Genomic DNA, 16,248 nt, shown 5'->3' on the forward strand with positions numbered 1-16,248 from the left:
TCTTTCTTTTTTTTTCCGAAAAAGAGAGAGAGGCAGCCACAAGATCTTCTAAGAGGCCGTGACATCACGGCCCAGGTGACCGCAGCCCAGCCAATGGGCCAAGGCCGCGAGCTGGCTTCTTGCATCCTGTGAGCTGAGGTTGGGTTGACACTGTGAAGGCCTAGTCCCTCAACCACAGAACCACAAGGCCAGGCCCTCACCGCCTTCGGGCCCCGCGCGGGAGCTGGTTGGCTCCCGATCCTCCCCACCCCCGGGGCCGCCCTCGCACCCACTGGGGCCTGGGCTCTGCCGGGGGGTGAGCCTCATTCATTCATTCCCGGTGGCTCTGATGCTGGGCCTGGCTTTGCTCTTGCTGCCCTGCGAGCTCTCCGCCCTGGCTGCCGAAGGCCCCTTCCCGCCATCTAATGATACACTCTGCATACGCTTCTGTTGAAAATTTGTGGCTAGACATTCCTGTGGGACCGGGAATCCAAATTCTTGGGTACAAACAGAAACTTACTTTCCTTGGGGATTTTTTTTCTCTCTCGCTCACACACACACTCTCGCGTTCTTTCCTTTCTTCTTTTTCGTAGCAGTAGGGGGGGAAAACAGAGACAAAACAAAAAAAACAAAAAGCCATACCGCCCCCCCACTTTATTTTCAAAAGTAGCTAGGAAAAAATAAAACAACAGCCAGCCAAGTCAACCCCAATCCAACCCCCTGAAGGGCTGAATTCTTGCCTTCCTCAGAGCGGGGCATGGCATCCAACAGCATCTTCGATTCCTTCCCGACCTACTCGCCGACCTTCATCCGTGGTGAGTAACGATTGCCCAGGGCCCTGGGCTGGCCTTTCCGGGTGGGGAACTGTGGCCAGGCCGCGGGCCACGTCCCCCCACCGGCCAGCCTGGCTGCCTTCGTGTGTACGGCCTGTCTGCCTAAATCCAGTGGAGGTGGGAAGAAGGGCTGGGGGTCTCCGTGGTCGCCTGGAGTGGGACATCTCTGTGGGACTTTTACCCTCACCTGGTGGTGGGGGCAATGGCTACCATAAGACCTCGAGACCTCAAAGGCCAGACTTCAGGGGGTCCTGGGGTGGAGAGGACATGGGGGCTGTCCCTGTGCCCCGTGGCTTCCTGCCTCACTAACGGGGCTCCTGGGCCCTGCAGCCCCAGCCTCCGGCCGGTCCGGAGAGCTTGACCCCTCCACCTGGGCTCAGGCAGACACAGGCTCTGAGAGATGCTCAGCTTTCCCAGAGCCAGGCCGGCTTCTGACGAGAGCAGTGGAGAGGCGGGGGGCCAGGCTGCACCCGGCTGAGATCCCACTGGGGACCTTCTCCACAGTTCTCCGAGTGATCCCTGGGGTAGCGGGAGCAGAGGGAGGAGAAGAAGGCTGGAAGCTTTGGTTGGGAACTTGCACAGCTCCGGGTTGCACAGACGCCGGAGGGCCGTGGGGGGAGCCGGCCTCGCCAAGGTTTGTGGACTTGGTCACGGGGGGGACGAACGTGTTCCTGGGCGGCTTTTATCTCTATTCGCGGCCTAGAGGGATCCGGACCGCTGGGTTGAGCCCTTCGACAGAGATAGGGTTTCGGGATCCCCCAGTGGGAACCTCCAATGGAGGCTGGAACTCAGGGGACGGTTTTCTTGCCTCTGTCTGGCCCACAGGGCTGATGGAGCCTGGCCTCAGGCAACTCCCTGCTGCTTTCTCCCCGAACCCCCAGCCAGAGCCCGGGGGGGCTGTGGTGCCTGAGATCCTTGCGCCCAAGTGTCAGTTCGGTGTCTACCTTGCTGAGCAGACTTAGGAAAGTTATTTAACCTCTCTGTGCCCCAAACAGAGGCACCTCTGGCTGTGACATCCGGATTGTCTGAGGCTGGGAATGGACTGTGTATGAGGCCAGTGCCTCTGGGTTGTGCATGGGCCCAGTTCTGCTCCAGAACAGAGGGGATGACTGGAATCTAGAATTCTGAGGTTTAGGAGCTGGGGCTACCCTTTCTCGGCTGAGGTGGTCAACTGAGATGCAGAAGTCAGTCTGACTGTCCATCTGCCCTTCTGCTCATCTGCCTGACCCCCCCCAACTGGCTAGCAGGGTGACTTAGAGCCAGTCCTTGGGGGGCCAGCTCTGGGCAGGGACTGAGGCACATTTGGGTGCTTATTGTCGCAAGTTTTCTGCAAAGGATTGTCTAAGAGCGGGACCCGTTCCTCCTTCCTGGAGAGAAGCTGAGGCAGGCTGTGTGGCTGCCGTCGGGGACTGGCGGGTGGGGGTAGAACGGGTCTACTGTCCCTGTGGCCGGGGCGCTCCCACCCAACCTGGTGGTGGCTGGTGACAAGCAGCAGCCCAGGGTCCGGGAGCCGCGAGCTGTGGGCTCCTTCTTCAAGCTGCTCCTATTATAACACTCTTTCCTTTGTAGCCCTCAGAGCTAATTAAAGGCAGTTCTGTGGCAAGAAAATAAGAGTTTATAAAAACCATTTGCTGGGTCTTTGTAATCTGTATTTCTCCCTCCACGAGCAAGATGCAGAAATGTAGGTTTAAAACAAAGGAAGCTTGGGGTACAATCCTACAGGGCCGGCTTCCTGAAATGGGCTCCTGATGCCACAGAGCCCTGGCGCTGGCCGACAGGGAAATGAAGGGAGAGGGAGAGGAGAGCCGGCGGCTTTGGGCCCGGCATGAGCCCAGACAGGAGGCCACTGGGCAGAGGGGCTGACTGCTGGTGGACAGGGATGCAGACGTGCCTTGTCGGCTGGGATCTGTGGGGAGGCCTCGGGGTCTGGGGTCTGAGGCTTTGCCTGCCCTTCTGGGGAGAGGTCCTGTCCATGCCGTCCGGCCCCCTCTCTCCTCCCCAGTTCTATTCCCAGTGCTCCACTTACAGCGTGCTCCCTTCAGGGGCTGTCTCCCAAATTCTGCCCCTGGGGGCTCGAGGGCTGCTGTTCTGTCCCCAGCCTCTGGGTCCTGCAGAGCTCGGCTCCATGCTGCCCGGTGCAGGGTTCTTACCTTGTTCTGAGCCAGGGACCGTTCAGGAGACTTAGGAAGCCCACAGACCGCTTCTTAGAATCTCATTTTTAAAGGCACAAAACAAAATCCAAAGAACCGCAAAGGAAACCAAATCTATGGAAACACAGTTATCAAACTATAAAGAAGTAAGTTTGTGAGATAGTGGCCATGGCCCCTGTACTAACCCACTGAGTGAAAAGACCTCGCAGAGGCCCCGGTAACAGCTGTGGTGAGCATTTCAGGATGATCTGTGACAGCCCTGATGAGACTAAAGAATAGCTATGATTTCTGGCGGTGACAAAATCACTGTGGAAAAAGATGCTCAGTCTTTGTGAGATGTTGGTAAAGGGAAAGATGTCCTGTGTTTCCCCCCGAGTTCACAGACCCCCTGGATTCTGTGCAAGCAGGAACTCCAGGCCTGCGGCCCACGACCCTCCGCAGGATGGGATAGAGCTGGTGGGTCTCAGGACACCGCCACCCCCAGAGAGCTTTGAAACACCTGGGTTCCCCATTCCAGAGTTCCTCTCAGCTCACTGTGGAGAAGGTGGGGAGGTATTGGACCCCCGCTCTGCAGTTGAGGGCGAGGGGCAGACGAGAAGAGGGCAATGCTTAACACAAAGAGCTGGCGTGCTGATGGCAGAATCCCTCACACTGAGATGGAAGGCGTGCCCCTGTCCCTCAGCAATTCTCCGTCCTTCCATCTCGTCTCCAAGGACTCTCCCAGGCAGGACGAGGGGTATTTATTCTCTCCTTGACAAATGGGGAAGCTGAGACCTAATGGCTGTGACTTGGACATACTGGGTCACTGTGGGCAAGGCCCTTCCTCTCTCCGGGCCTTGGTTTCCCCATGTGACAAATGCGGGTGATGGCCTGGAGGATGCCCACCCACAGCTCCACTGAGGGCCAGCACCTCTTCTGAATCCATCCCATGAGGCCCTTCTCTGCACCCCGACAGGCAAAAGCGCTCTCCCCAGGACATGGAGGGAGTGGGGGAGGGTACCACTCAGGGAGGAAACTGGAGGAAATGAGCCTAAACTGCCACATGCAGGATTTAGGGAACTCTGGGGACGCAAAAGTTTTCATTTATTCCGTAATTTCACAAAAGCTTGTCGAGGAGTAGAGTTTCGAGGTTCAGGCTTGGGCTCAGGAGTCAGACTCTCAGGGTTCGAGTCCTGACTCTGCCCTTCCCTAACTGTGCAGCCTGGGGCAAGTCCCTTCACCTCTCTGTGCCTCTGTTTCTCCATCTATAAGATGGGGGTGATGGTTACACCGACCTCACAGGGCTCTGGAGAGAATCAAGTGAGTGGGTGCCTGGCACAGAGTAAGTGCTCATTGTGCTAATGTCTTCCTTCTTCTCATGACTGTGAGCCTGGCCTCGTGGCAGGAGCTCAGGCACCAGGGCGACTGGGCCAGGCTCTTGGCCCTTGAAGAGCTCGTGGTCGGACGTGGAAAGAGATGGCTAAACGGAAAACTGCCCTGGGGTGTGATAAATGGAGTGGAGGGAAGAACGGGGGGCTGGGAGATCAAAGAGGGGCACTGGCCCACCTTGGGGAAGAGAGAACTAGTCTTGGAGAAGTGACACTCTAGCTGGTGTGTGACACTCCAGGTGGGGGAGTGTTACCTCCCCACCCACATCTTGCAGGGTGAGGAGGTGACAAAGGGGGACAGGACGTCCCAGCCAGAGGGAAGGGCCTAGGCCAAGGTGTGAAGGCAGGAGAGAGTGTGATGGCTCCGGGCGCCACCCAGGACGCCTGGAGGGCATGGTGCAGACTGGGATGCTGGAAGGTGACTAGGACAGGCCAGCCTGTGTGGCTTCGACTGTCCAGCTGAGGTGCCCCTTGGCAGTGGTTGGGAAGTAGGCCGGCAGCTCCTCCCTTGGGAGAAGTGGAAAATGGTCTCTCAGGCAGGAGGCAGGCCCCTGTGGAGGCCAGGGGTGGGCACGATGGCCCTGGGCAGGTCTAGCCCGGATGCTCTGACTCAGAGGTCACTGGACAGGGAGGAAGCTGCCCAGACCGGAGAGGTCGGTCACTGTCCTGTCCTGAGCTCTGGGCAGTGGCCAACAGCAGAAGACTCTCCCGGTTCTAGCCCTAAGAGTCCCGAATCCCAGGCACCCCAAGACAGTTGGTTGCCCTGAGCCCACGGCAGCCTCCCCCTCCCCCGCCAAACTGGGCGATGACCCGACTGACCGCCAGCCGTCCCGCGCCCACCATGGCGCTTGCCTGGCGCCACGTCTGCTGGGCCCCTTTGGCGGCGGCTCCCCGGGCCGCCCTGTACACACCCGTCTCCCCAGACCACCCTGTCTGTCCAAAGTGCCCCCCAGGCTGGAAGGGCATTCCTGGGAACCCCCCACCGGCCACAGGGTCTGGGCGGGCGTGAGCCGGCCCCACACAGTGGGACTGTGTGTCCAGCCCTCACCCGCACCCACGACGGCGGCCGGCGGCCCCCAGCGGCCCCACTGGTCACATAGAGGGCCCATTGACGCCGCGGCCTTGAGGTGGCCGCATCAAAGCTGAGGCTTGCTGGATTACCTGAGGGGGTGGGGAGTTTACGCAGGGGAGGGGGGCCCAGAGAGGGATGCCCCTGAGCAAGAAGGCCTGAAAACCTGACCTTCCAGAAGGCTCTGAGAGGCAGGGGGAGAGCAGCGTCCTCTGATCCCAGCCTTGCTTCTGAGCCAGTCTAGACTCCTTGACGGGCGGGGAAACCAAGGCCTGGGCTCAGGGTCCAGGGGGCAGCCGAACCAGCAGGCCGTACTCCTGTCTCCTGGGGATGCATCATCCGCAGACCCTTCCTCAGATCCACCACCCGGCGTGCACCCCTCTGGTGCTGGGGAGCCTCGCTCAGTGTTCAAGACTGAGCTCAAACACCCCCTCTGTCAAGAGTCTTCCAGGGACCACCTGCAGCCACCAGGGAGCCCTGGGCTCCTCTGAGGTTCCGGTCCCAGGGCCAGCCTCGGTGCCCCCCTCAGTGCCGAGTCGCCTGCCTTCCTCTGTGGAAGTAAAGGGAAGGGAGGGAGGGAGGGAGAGCTTTGGCTTTCAGTGGATTTGCAGCCTGGGCCCTCCATCATAGCCTTGAAATAGCACCTCCTGGAGGAAGCCCCCCGACACAGCGCAGTGGGGCCATGGGAACTGTGGGACTAGGGCTGGGAGTGAGACCCCGGTCATACCTAAAAAAGTCACAGGAATCAGGAACAGCGAGCCAATCCAGTAGAGTGTTGGAGCTGGCACAAAGAGAGCGCCCCTCCTCACTGTATAGGTGGGGAAACTGAGGTCCAAAGAGGGGTGTGGGCTTGCGTGAGGTTGAATTCAGCAGTGGGAAAATCAGCTTTGCTTGGCTACCTGGGGACCAACCATCTGCCTTGCACAGAGTTACAAGTCAGACAGGCCAGGCCTAAGCTGCTCGGTAGCAGGGACACCCAGCACGTCAGTTCGCCTCTTAGAGTCTCAGTTTCCTTCCCTGTAAGATGGGGCTGGGAGCTCTGACCTCAAGGGAGGTTGGGAAAAGTGAATGTGCCCCTGACCCGAAGCCCAGGCACAGCACCTGGTACACAGTGAATTCTCGCCCAGCACAGTCGGCCTCCTAATGGGCTCCACACCCTCGCCTGTGCCTCCAGTTTGATCATGTGCCACTTGGCAGATGTTCCCACATCTGGTTTTCTCAGCGCTGGAGAGGGGTGAGCATGGCGAGACTGTAGAGGGACTGTCGGGCCCTTTGTCAATGGCTCCCAGGGGTGGGGGTGGAGAAGGGGGCGCCCTTTGGGGAGGAGGCAACATAAAATGTGGTGACAAGCCCAGGCTGAGGCCCAGAGGCACCATTTCCTCACTGTGTGGCCTCGGATGAAGTGCCTCACCTCTCTGAACTTAGTTTTCTCATCTTTAAAATGGGAAGAACAAACAGTAGCCACTTCAAAGCTTGTTGGGTGGACTTAATGAGATAATGTATATCATGTGCTTCCTCCAGGGCCTAGTGCAGAGTCAAGCCTTCCATACATGCCAGAAGTTATTGCTCTTTAATGTTCCCCTCCTCCTGGGCGAGAGAATCTGTCTGACTCTGAGCAGGATGGAGAAGGCTCAGTTTAATGGCCGCCCCTTCTGAGGAGCCTTCCCAGGCCCCTCACCTTCTCCTTCTCCCCTCCAGGCCTCGGGCAGACCCTGCTCCTGTCCCCACTCACCCCTACCCCCGGTTGTTGGGAGGGATGCTCCTGGGAGCGGGTCAGGCTTGCAGGATCCGCTCGGTGTTTCTTGCTAAATGGATGGAGGAAAGGAAGGATGGATGAATGAATGAATGAATGAATGAATGAATGAACGAACGAACCAATGACTGACCGGCCTGAGAGGTTTCCAGTGTCTCCCTCACTTCCCCCTGGGCCGTCTGGCTTGTTCTCTGAAATGCTCAGTGGGGAGAGCCTGAGCGCCCGCGTCCAATCGCGGCCAGTTGGCCCGGCGGTGTGAACATTCAGGTTCCTCTTTGGGGTTTTCTTTCACGTCTGGGAAAAGTGCTTTTGGCAAAAGGTTCTGAGTTATACGTGGGCGGACAGAACGGATGCCCATAACTTACGATATGCAGGGGTGACCAGAGTCAGCCCCCCCAAAACACCCTTCGCTATGTGACATGAGGGCTGAAACTCCACCAGGAGCACTTGGCGCCTTTGAGGGGAAGCGTTGCTCATCTGGGCTTTTTAAAATGCAGAGTCCTTCTGGCCACGCACACGTCAGCATCAGTGAGTCTGCCTGACCCGCTCCCCTGTGTTCAGAGGAGAAAGGTGGCTGGTGGAGAGCAAGCCAGGGATTAAGGGAGAAAGGAAGACTCAGGGCATTCGCATGGAAGAGAATGAAGTGAGAGGGCGGGAGGAGAGGAGAGGTCCATTTTGGTCATGCCCCTGCCCCAAACTCAGCTCGCCTAGGTGCCCAGTGGCTGAGGACCAACACCCCATGGCCCCAGGCAGTGCCCCCACCCTGAGGGTTTCCCTTGCAACCTCCCTCAGTGAACCTGAATTCTTCCCCCCACCACTCCCCCCACGGAGGAAGCAGGGCAGGGGGTTAGACCTGCAGAAGCTCTCCTGCGGCTCTGAGCCCCCTCGTGTCGTAGGTCAGCTCCAGGACAGCTGGAGTAGGGAGCCCCACGTTAGGGGTGTAGGGGGCCCATGGGGAGAGCTTGGTTCTCCCCTACAGGTCAGCCATATCCCTTCCCAAGAGGAAAAAGAAGCCACCTCTGAGAATAAGGCCACGTTAGAAAAAAGACTGGAAGGAAAACACTAAAATGGGATAGTTAATGCTATAGGGGCAATTGTGGTGGGGAGCCTTTATTTCTAATTCTGTTGGTGATTGTGTATTTTCCAAATTTTTAAACATTGAGTATATTACTTGTAGGTATAGGGGGGAAACTTTTTTTTTCTTCAAAGAGAAAAAGAGGAAGAGGCAGCCCCGCCCTCTCAGGAGCAGGTGGGCTGGGCCTCCCGTCAGCCCGGGCTGCAGCCGGGTCAGCCTGCTCCTGCCCAGCCAACGCCCCACCGGCCACCCTTCCTCTCTCTTCCTCTTGCCAAGTTGCTGCGTCTGTCCTCTTCCACCCCAGCCCCGCCCTATCAGGCTGTGGAGCAAGGGTCTGCCCTGGGCTGGACAGAGCGTGTATACAGCAGGTACTCGGGAAATGCTTGTGGTCTGCGCCGTGGCCCCGATCAGGAGAGGTTTCCCTGGAGAGGTGGGGCTGGTTTCCTTGGATTCTCACATTCCTGGTACCCAGGACTCGGGATCTGATGTGGGCAAGTTGGCACCGCTGATCATTCGGCAGACACTTATTGAGCATCACCTGCATGCCAAGCTCCATTCTGGGCACTAGGGATTCAGGGAATGAGCAAAATAGCAAAGATGCCTGCCTTTCTGGAGCTGACATTCTAGTGACACGTGGAAAGATTCGCCTCAGGAAAATGTCCCAGGGAGGTGGGCCAGCACCCCTCTGTGCCCTTCCTCTCTATGCAGAATCTTCTGGGACGTCTATAAACGCTCCTCTTCCCCCATTAAATCCTCATCACAGCTCTGGGGGCATCACACCTCCATGGCAGAGATGAATAAGCAGAGCGATAGGGGCACCTGCTGAAGCTGACATTTGTGAGGAGGAGCACAGCGAGGAAGGGAGAGGGGAACCTGGTTTGTCGATGACTTACTGAGTGCCAGGCACTGCGGAGATTCCTTTGCAAATGTATCTCATTTCACTTAATCTCAACAAAAAACCCATGTAGTAGGTGTTATTGTTATTATTCCCATTTTACAGATGGGGAAACTGAGGCTCAGCAAAAGGAAGTGACTCGCCCAGGGTTAGACAGCTAGTAACTGGCGAAGCCCAGATTCACAACAAGGTCTGGCTGACATCAAAGCCAGCCCGACAAAACTTGCTCTTCTACCTGGCAGACATCTGTTCTTCCTCAAGGTCCAGGCTCACCACCTCCATGGAGCCCTTCCTGATTCCTCCAGACAAAGTGACTCATATCCTCCTCTATGCAACCAGAGCACCTTCAGGCCTTTCTCAAATACTCTAAGAAGGTTTCCCAGAAAGGGTGGAATCTGAGCTGGGTTTAGAATAGGTAGATCCAGCAAGGAAGGAACCTTGGGGGTCCAGGCAGAGTGAAGGGCACGTGCAGAGGTGTGGAAGGAGCACCATGTGGGGAGGGCTTTGTGGAGACGGAAGGCTTGTGGGTCCTGTGGACAGGTTGAGGGGAAAGAGGCTGGGGAGGAGGTGGGCCCAGCCTGGAGGTTGAGCATGGCCTTCAAGGCAGCGGGGGTCCAGGCAGGATCCGAGCTGGGCAGTGATGTGGGGCAGAGCATCCCGGATGCACCGGGCTGCTCTCTGAAATAGGCCAGTGTAGACGTGCGCTTTGAGCTCACGTACGTGTGTGAACAGAGACCACAGAGGCCTTCCCGCACCCGCTCAGAGCCCTATTTTTATCACTCTCTAGACATACATCTGAGCAGCCGAAACACTCTTGTTCTGAGACACGTACAGGGCTCCATGGATGGGCATGTCTGTGGTCTGACAAGGACAAGGCAATGGTTCAGAGCAGTCAAAATGAGACCTATCCTGGGGAGAATCCCAGGACCAGCGCAGGCGACACAGTTTGCAGGGCACAGTGCAAGAGAAAGCAGGGAGCCTTGTTCAAAAATCATTGAGGGCCCGTCCGGTGGCATAGTGGTTAAGTTTGTGCGCTCCGCTTCAGTGGCCCGCGGTTCACGGGTTCAGATCCCCGACACAGACCTACACACGGCTCATCAAGCCACGCTGTGGCGACCCACATACAACAAATAGAGGAAGATTGGCACAGATGTTAGCTCAGCGACAATCTTCCTCAAGCAAAAAGAGGAAGATTGGCAACAGATGTTAGCTCAGGGCCAATCGTCCTCACCAAAAAAACAAATAAATAAAAATGATTGAGAATTTCAAAACGGCGACCACAGGAACATTAAACCAAGCGTGGGGCTCTTCTAGGCAAGGGACCCTGTGCACGGCGCGGCTTGCATGCCCAGGAAGTCGACCCTGCCCAGAACAGCCCTGGGCCTGAAAACAAACCTCTGTCTGCCTTTCTTTCTTTCGTGCTTCGTTCCTTTGACTTGTGCAGGATTCCACTCTTCATGCGTCCACAATTTTAAAAATAATAATAATGAATTAAGCCTTAGGCGAGATCATACCCTGAAGATTTTAGAACCAGCTAGAACGTGAGGGAAAGCATGAATCCACCCAACACCCTCGCCCTACCTGCATTTTATGCTGTAGATGGCCTGAAGGATCTATGAAATTTAAAAACAAACTCTGTGCTTTCAACACCTAGAGAAAGCCGTTATCACTCGGTGTATTTCCTTCCAGACTATTTCCCCGGTGTCTGGTTTCTGCCTCTAGAGGGTCTCTTCCCTCCATGGGCGGCGCCATCCTGAGACATACGACGTAACCAGGAACCTCACCCGGGATGTTAATAACCATCGTGCACATGTGTCAAGATGTGTCCAGGAAGGGTTTAGAGCAGAGCCGTCCAATAGAATCGTGTGTGGTAGTGGAGACGCTCCGTGTCTGTGCTGACGGATCCGACCGCCGCTCGCCGCAGGTGAACATGGAGGACGTGAAATGTGCCGGCCCCGGTCCACAGCTAGTGTAACCGACTCTTCCGTCTTATTTCATTTTAATTATTTTAATGTAAATAGCCACGTGTGGCTAATAGCTACCTGTTGGACTCTGCAGATCTAAGAATATACACCAACTGTTAACCCAGGTTATCTCTTGGGGTGAGATTATGGAATTTTTCATTTTCCAACTTCAAATATTTGGAAAGTCTTATACACAGCAAGCATGGATTGCTTTTGTAATCAGAAAAAAGCTACTGAAGATTTTAAGTTTTTAATATATTCACTGCTATTAGGGGGGGAAAAAAACTTTAGATTTCTAAAAGCATATCCCCAGGGAAGATTGATCCTGGCAGAATGAGATCTATTTTTATTTTTCTTATCAATGTGCAGAAGAAAGAATGTGGGGTTTAGAATCAGACACTGTGGGTTTGTCTCCCGGATCTGCCACTTACTGGCTGTGTGGCCTCTTAACCTCTGTGAACCTCAATTTCCTCATCTGTAAGATGGGGATATTGACGCCACTGACCTCCCCAGGTTGCTGTCGGGACTGAATCAGACAATGAAGGTGAGAACTCGGGGGACCAGCTGAGCGATGGAAGCGAGTTACTGGAGATGATTTCTGTAGAGGTGGAACCGCTTGTCTCTGTGAGGGCGTTACTCACCATTTCCTAGAAACCAGGAAATGAGGGGGGCGTCTCTCAACGTGTCTTTGGCGTATGTGATCAGTTGTTGAGCAGAAGTAAAGGGGGCTCTATGACCAGATAAGACTGGGAGTGATTGCATCAAACGATGTTCAACAAAGGGTTTACTGCAGGACTTTTCAGAGCCTTTGATGTGCAAACAAACGTAGGCTTCTCGAAGGGGCTGGAGTGCTGCAGAGCCCACTTTGGGAAAAGCTGCCCTCAGGAGAGCTATTAAGCCAACCATGGCTACAGGTGTGCTGTGCAGGTGGGGAATTCTCTTTTCAAGGACCTAGGCAATTGTATGAGAGTTGAAAGGGAAATTTGCTGGATCCTAAATAAAAAAGGAAAAGTACAAAATTGGAATTAATAAATGCACAGTTGTCTAGAAAATAGAAATGATGACAAGTCAACTCTTAGTTATAGTAACAGCAGTAAACACTTACACGGCTCCTACCGCATGCTGGGCACGAAGCACTTTACACGTCTCCACTCACGAAATCCTCACAACCCTACAAAACAAATGCTATTATTAAGCCTGTTTTATAGATGAGGAAACTGAAGCCTAGAGAGGTTAAACCGCTTGCCCAAGGCCACCCAGCTGGGGTTCAAACCCAGGCAGCCTGCACCCGGAGCCTGTGCACGTCACCACAGCAGGGTCGCTGTGAGTTAATCCAGGCTTTCCTGGATCAAGGAACATCCCTCGACTTCCCTGGGCCCCTCTCCTGGGAAGAGCTGGTGGCACTGCCCTGAGCCCGGCCAGTCAGAATCAGCTCTGCCGCTTTCAGGCTGGTGGGTCACTGCCTCCTCGGGGCTTCAGTTTCCTCGTCTGAGAAATGCGCCAGTAATCATTGGAGGACCAAGCGAGGGGAGGTTTGCAAAACAGAGGGCACGGTCCACTCAGAAGGTACTTGATGTATGGTGGTCCTCTCCTTCACCCATGCATAGTTGGGGAAACTGAGGCACAGGGGTGGGGGTCCGGGGGATGCTTGGCCAAGTTGAGCTCAGAGAGCACTCCAAGAAGCCAGGCCGACATGGTATGGCCGGCCAGGTCCACGCGAAGCGCAAACAAAGGCCTTCTTTCCCATCTGGCAGACGCCTGAGGCGCCCTTCTCATAACAGCACTCCGACCACTTCGGCGGGGGCCTCTCCCTCTGGGCTCCTCTCCCTGGGCCCCGAAGCTCTCCCAGGGGTCCCTCCCACCTTGTGCAGGTTCTGTTTGATCCAGCATCATGCCCCGAACCTACTGCCCTGGGCATCCCGCAGAAATCCCCTAGAATTCCCCCTTAGGTCCCCTCGTGGGGTGAGGGGTATGCACGCAGACACGCCTCTGCCCTGTTCATGGACCCCCGTGCTTGCCGGGGGTCCATTCCTCTGCCCTGAGTCACCTCTGAAACCAACTATACGCCAGTCCCGGGCTCAGCACGTTCTATACGTCACTGCTCTCTCACAACCCCAGGAGGTCAATGCTTTTGTCCCCATTCTGCAGAGGAGGAAGGTGAGGCCCAGGGAGGTGAAGTCACTAAGTTCACCTAATTTATAAGCGGTGGAGGTGGGTTTGAACCCAGGCTCTGCTCCCCACTGCTGCTGGGTGGCCCCTGGGCACAGCCCAGCACAGGCAAGGCGGCTCCTGAACACGTGTGCTCGCCCGCACCCCCCCCCCACAGCCCCTGCACCCCTGCATGCCAGGGGCTTTGTTGCTGGGATGGGAGTCGGGCGGCCGACCCTCCCATCTGAGCTGGGTCCCTCCCTCCGTCAGGGCCGGCTTCTCAGAGGGACACAGGGCTCCAAGCTCACTAGGGGGCCTGCGTTTGGGTTTAAGGCTCTGCAGTTACCATCTTGAAAGTCGTAGTAATTTTATCTTTGGATTGGCGCTTTGTGAGTAAGGTCCGAGGGACAGTGGGGCTTGCGCAGGGACCTGGGGCCTGGGCTCAGTCCCGTTGCCGCCCCCCGCGGGCGGGGCCTGCGCATGAGTACAGCCAGGAGGAGGACCAAGTTTTGGGGTAGGGCCTGGGTGTCTGTGAGGGTCTGCACTCACCCCACGAGAATCCCCATCCAAGTAAGTGTGACATTAAACAGCAAAAACAAAACACCATGACAGCTCAAGAGAGATTGCAAAAAAAGGAAAATGCTTTTTTCCTGCTTTTTCGTCAGGGACCCTGTGTTTTCATTTTGCGCTGGGTCCCGCAGATTAGGCAGCTGGCCCTGCCTGAGGATCGAGGGGAACACACGGGGCGCCCAGAGGTGTGGTGCAGATGAGAGGGAGCCCAGCCCAGCCCTGCCTTTTTCCAAGTGTTGCTTCTTCCAAGTGAGAGGAGGGAGCAAGTGCTCCCCCGGGCTCCTGGAAGTCACCCAGTTTGAGGCCTTGGGGACAAGGATGCCCCCCCACAGTGGCTACCCAGAGCTCAGCAGTGGTGCCTGGGGCAGCTCGGGGGTGCACACCAGCTCAGACTCCCGAGGTGGCCTGACCCTTCGGTCAAGCGCAAGAGGGGAGCTGGGCTTCTATGCCCCCTGGATGGGCCAGGCCCCTGCCCCAGGGAGGCTCTGCCCAGAGCAGTGGGCCTGAGGTGGTGGGTGGGCTCCTGATGGCCCCTGTGCCCACGTGGACAACGGACTGGTGAGGTGGGAACCTGGCCTTGGCTTTGGGACACATCTTGGTGGATGAAAAGCTCATAGAAGTCCCTGCTGATTGGAGCAGGTGGGATTATGGCTCAGTCAGTAAAAGCCTGGACTCGGGATCAAGGGGTGGTCCAGGTTGGGGCTCAGTCTGTGGCCATTTGGGAGCTCAGATTAGGGCCTCACCTCACCTCACCTCAGCCAAGACCCCAGTGCTGAGCTAGCCTGACTCATGGGAGGTGCTGGGTCCATCCTGCCGGAGGAATGAGTAAGTAAACACGCTTTGCCCAGCGGCTGGGACCCTGGGAGGTTTTGCACTTTCAAATTCGCCAGACCTGAGTTCACATCTTAGCTCTGACGCTTACTCCCCGAGGGAGATGCTAACCTCCCCTTCACCCTCTTCCTCATCTGTACAATGGGGAGAACAACAGTTCAGAGAAGTAAGGTAATATTCAAAGTGCTCGGCTCCACCCGCGGCCCACGGGAAATGCTCAGTACGTGAGAATCAACTCGATTCCTGAAGCCGCACAGACCCCTGCCTCCTCAAGGAGGCCCACGCGACTCCCTCTGGCTCTAAGATTTCAGCCTTCAATGTTTTTTGTGTTTTTCTGTATTTTCCAAGTTTTTTCATTGCGCTCATATGACTTGTAACACAGGGGTAGGAATGTGTTGTGTGAGGGGATTCAATTAACGTTATTTATTAGCAGTATTGTTGTAAATGGACAATAAATAAAAGGAGGCAAGTCAGAGTCAGTTCCCCTCAAGGATTCACCGGGGTCCCAGCTCCCTGGAGGCCCCGACAGCATTTGGGTCCTGTACCCTCCCTGACATGCACCCCTGCCCTGCATGCACCCCTCCCCCAGGTACATCCCCTCCTTGGGTTAGACCAGCACCAGCCAAGGGTTCTGGCTGGGATCCGTGAGTGTGGTGAGGCCTCTGTCACAAGTTGCCCCAGCTCAGCAACCAAAGTCTGGTCACACCTCCACCTTAGGCCCCTAGGCCTGTGTGCCCACCAACCTCCACACTCACCCCACCCCTACCATGTGCGTGTGAACACACACACACACTCACACGGGCAAACACACGTCAGAGGCTGCACCCACTGGAGAGACATCGACTTTTCAGGAACCCCTGCCTGTGGGGACCAAGGGACACCTGGTGGTGTGGTCTGAGGGAGGCCACAGGGGGAAGCTGCTTTGCCCCTACCCAGGCTGGTCCCCGCTTCTCTGGCCAGAAAGTCCCTCCTCTTCCTGGGGGTCCCCAGACACCCGCCACTGGCCCTGTCACTGGGCCGGTGCTTCTGGAGGGATGAGGCCTCATGGGAACCCAGGACTGACGGGATGGAGTGGAGGCCCTAATTCAGAAGGAGGTTTTCCAGCTGGGAGAGGCCTCAGAGATACCTGGAGGGGAGCCATCATCTGACAAGTGAGGAAACTGAGGCCAAAAGGGGAGAGGCCTGCCCAGGGTCACCCCCAAAGGTGCAGGTGGAGGGCACGGCCTAGCCTGGCAGACGTGCCCAGCAGGGAGTGCATGGAGGAAGGCAGGCCTGGTCACACCTCTCTGCGCTTCAGTTTCCTCCCCCATCACATGGGGACCACTCAGGGACCTTCCAGCTCCAACAGTCTGATCTTCTGGGAGCTCTGGAAGGCTCCGGGGAGCTCCAGGTGAAGTCCACGTGGCTCCCTGGCTGGTGGGGGAAAGAGGATGCAAATAGGAAGGGTCCCCAGGGACGTGGGTTAACCCCCGAACTCATTTCTGGCCTCTTCTTCCTGTGGGGTGGGTTAAAAAATAGCCTCCCATCTGCCAGGGCTGGGGGCCAGGCTCCATCTGAGGCTGTCAGGTCCTCCCAGCCCAGCCTGGGACTGAGACCTGCCCCCTCCAACCCCCA

The 16,248-nt window shown here is 56.5% G+C and overlaps 1 protein-coding gene across 1 annotated transcript in view; it reads left to right on the top strand.

Annotated features, from left to right (window-relative positions):
• Positions 1-610: 610 nt before the first annotated feature.
• The window catches only part of RUNX3 (RUNX family transcription factor 3), a 62,777-nt gene continuing 47,139 nt past the window's right edge, over positions 611-16,248 (top strand). The window contains exon 1 of the mRNA XM_046663546.1: positions 611-794. Coding sequence (XP_046519502.1) covers positions 737-794 — 58 coding nt within the window. The 5' untranslated portion in view covers positions 611-736. The remainder of the gene's footprint in view (positions 795-16,248) is intronic.

Source organism: Equus quagga, chromosome 5 (genome assembly GCF_021613505.1).
Source record: "Equus quagga isolate Etosha38 chromosome 5, UCLA_HA_Equagga_1.0, whole genome shotgun sequence".
Classification (NCBI taxonomy): domain Eukaryota; kingdom Metazoa; phylum Chordata; class Mammalia; order Perissodactyla; family Equidae; genus Equus; species Equus quagga.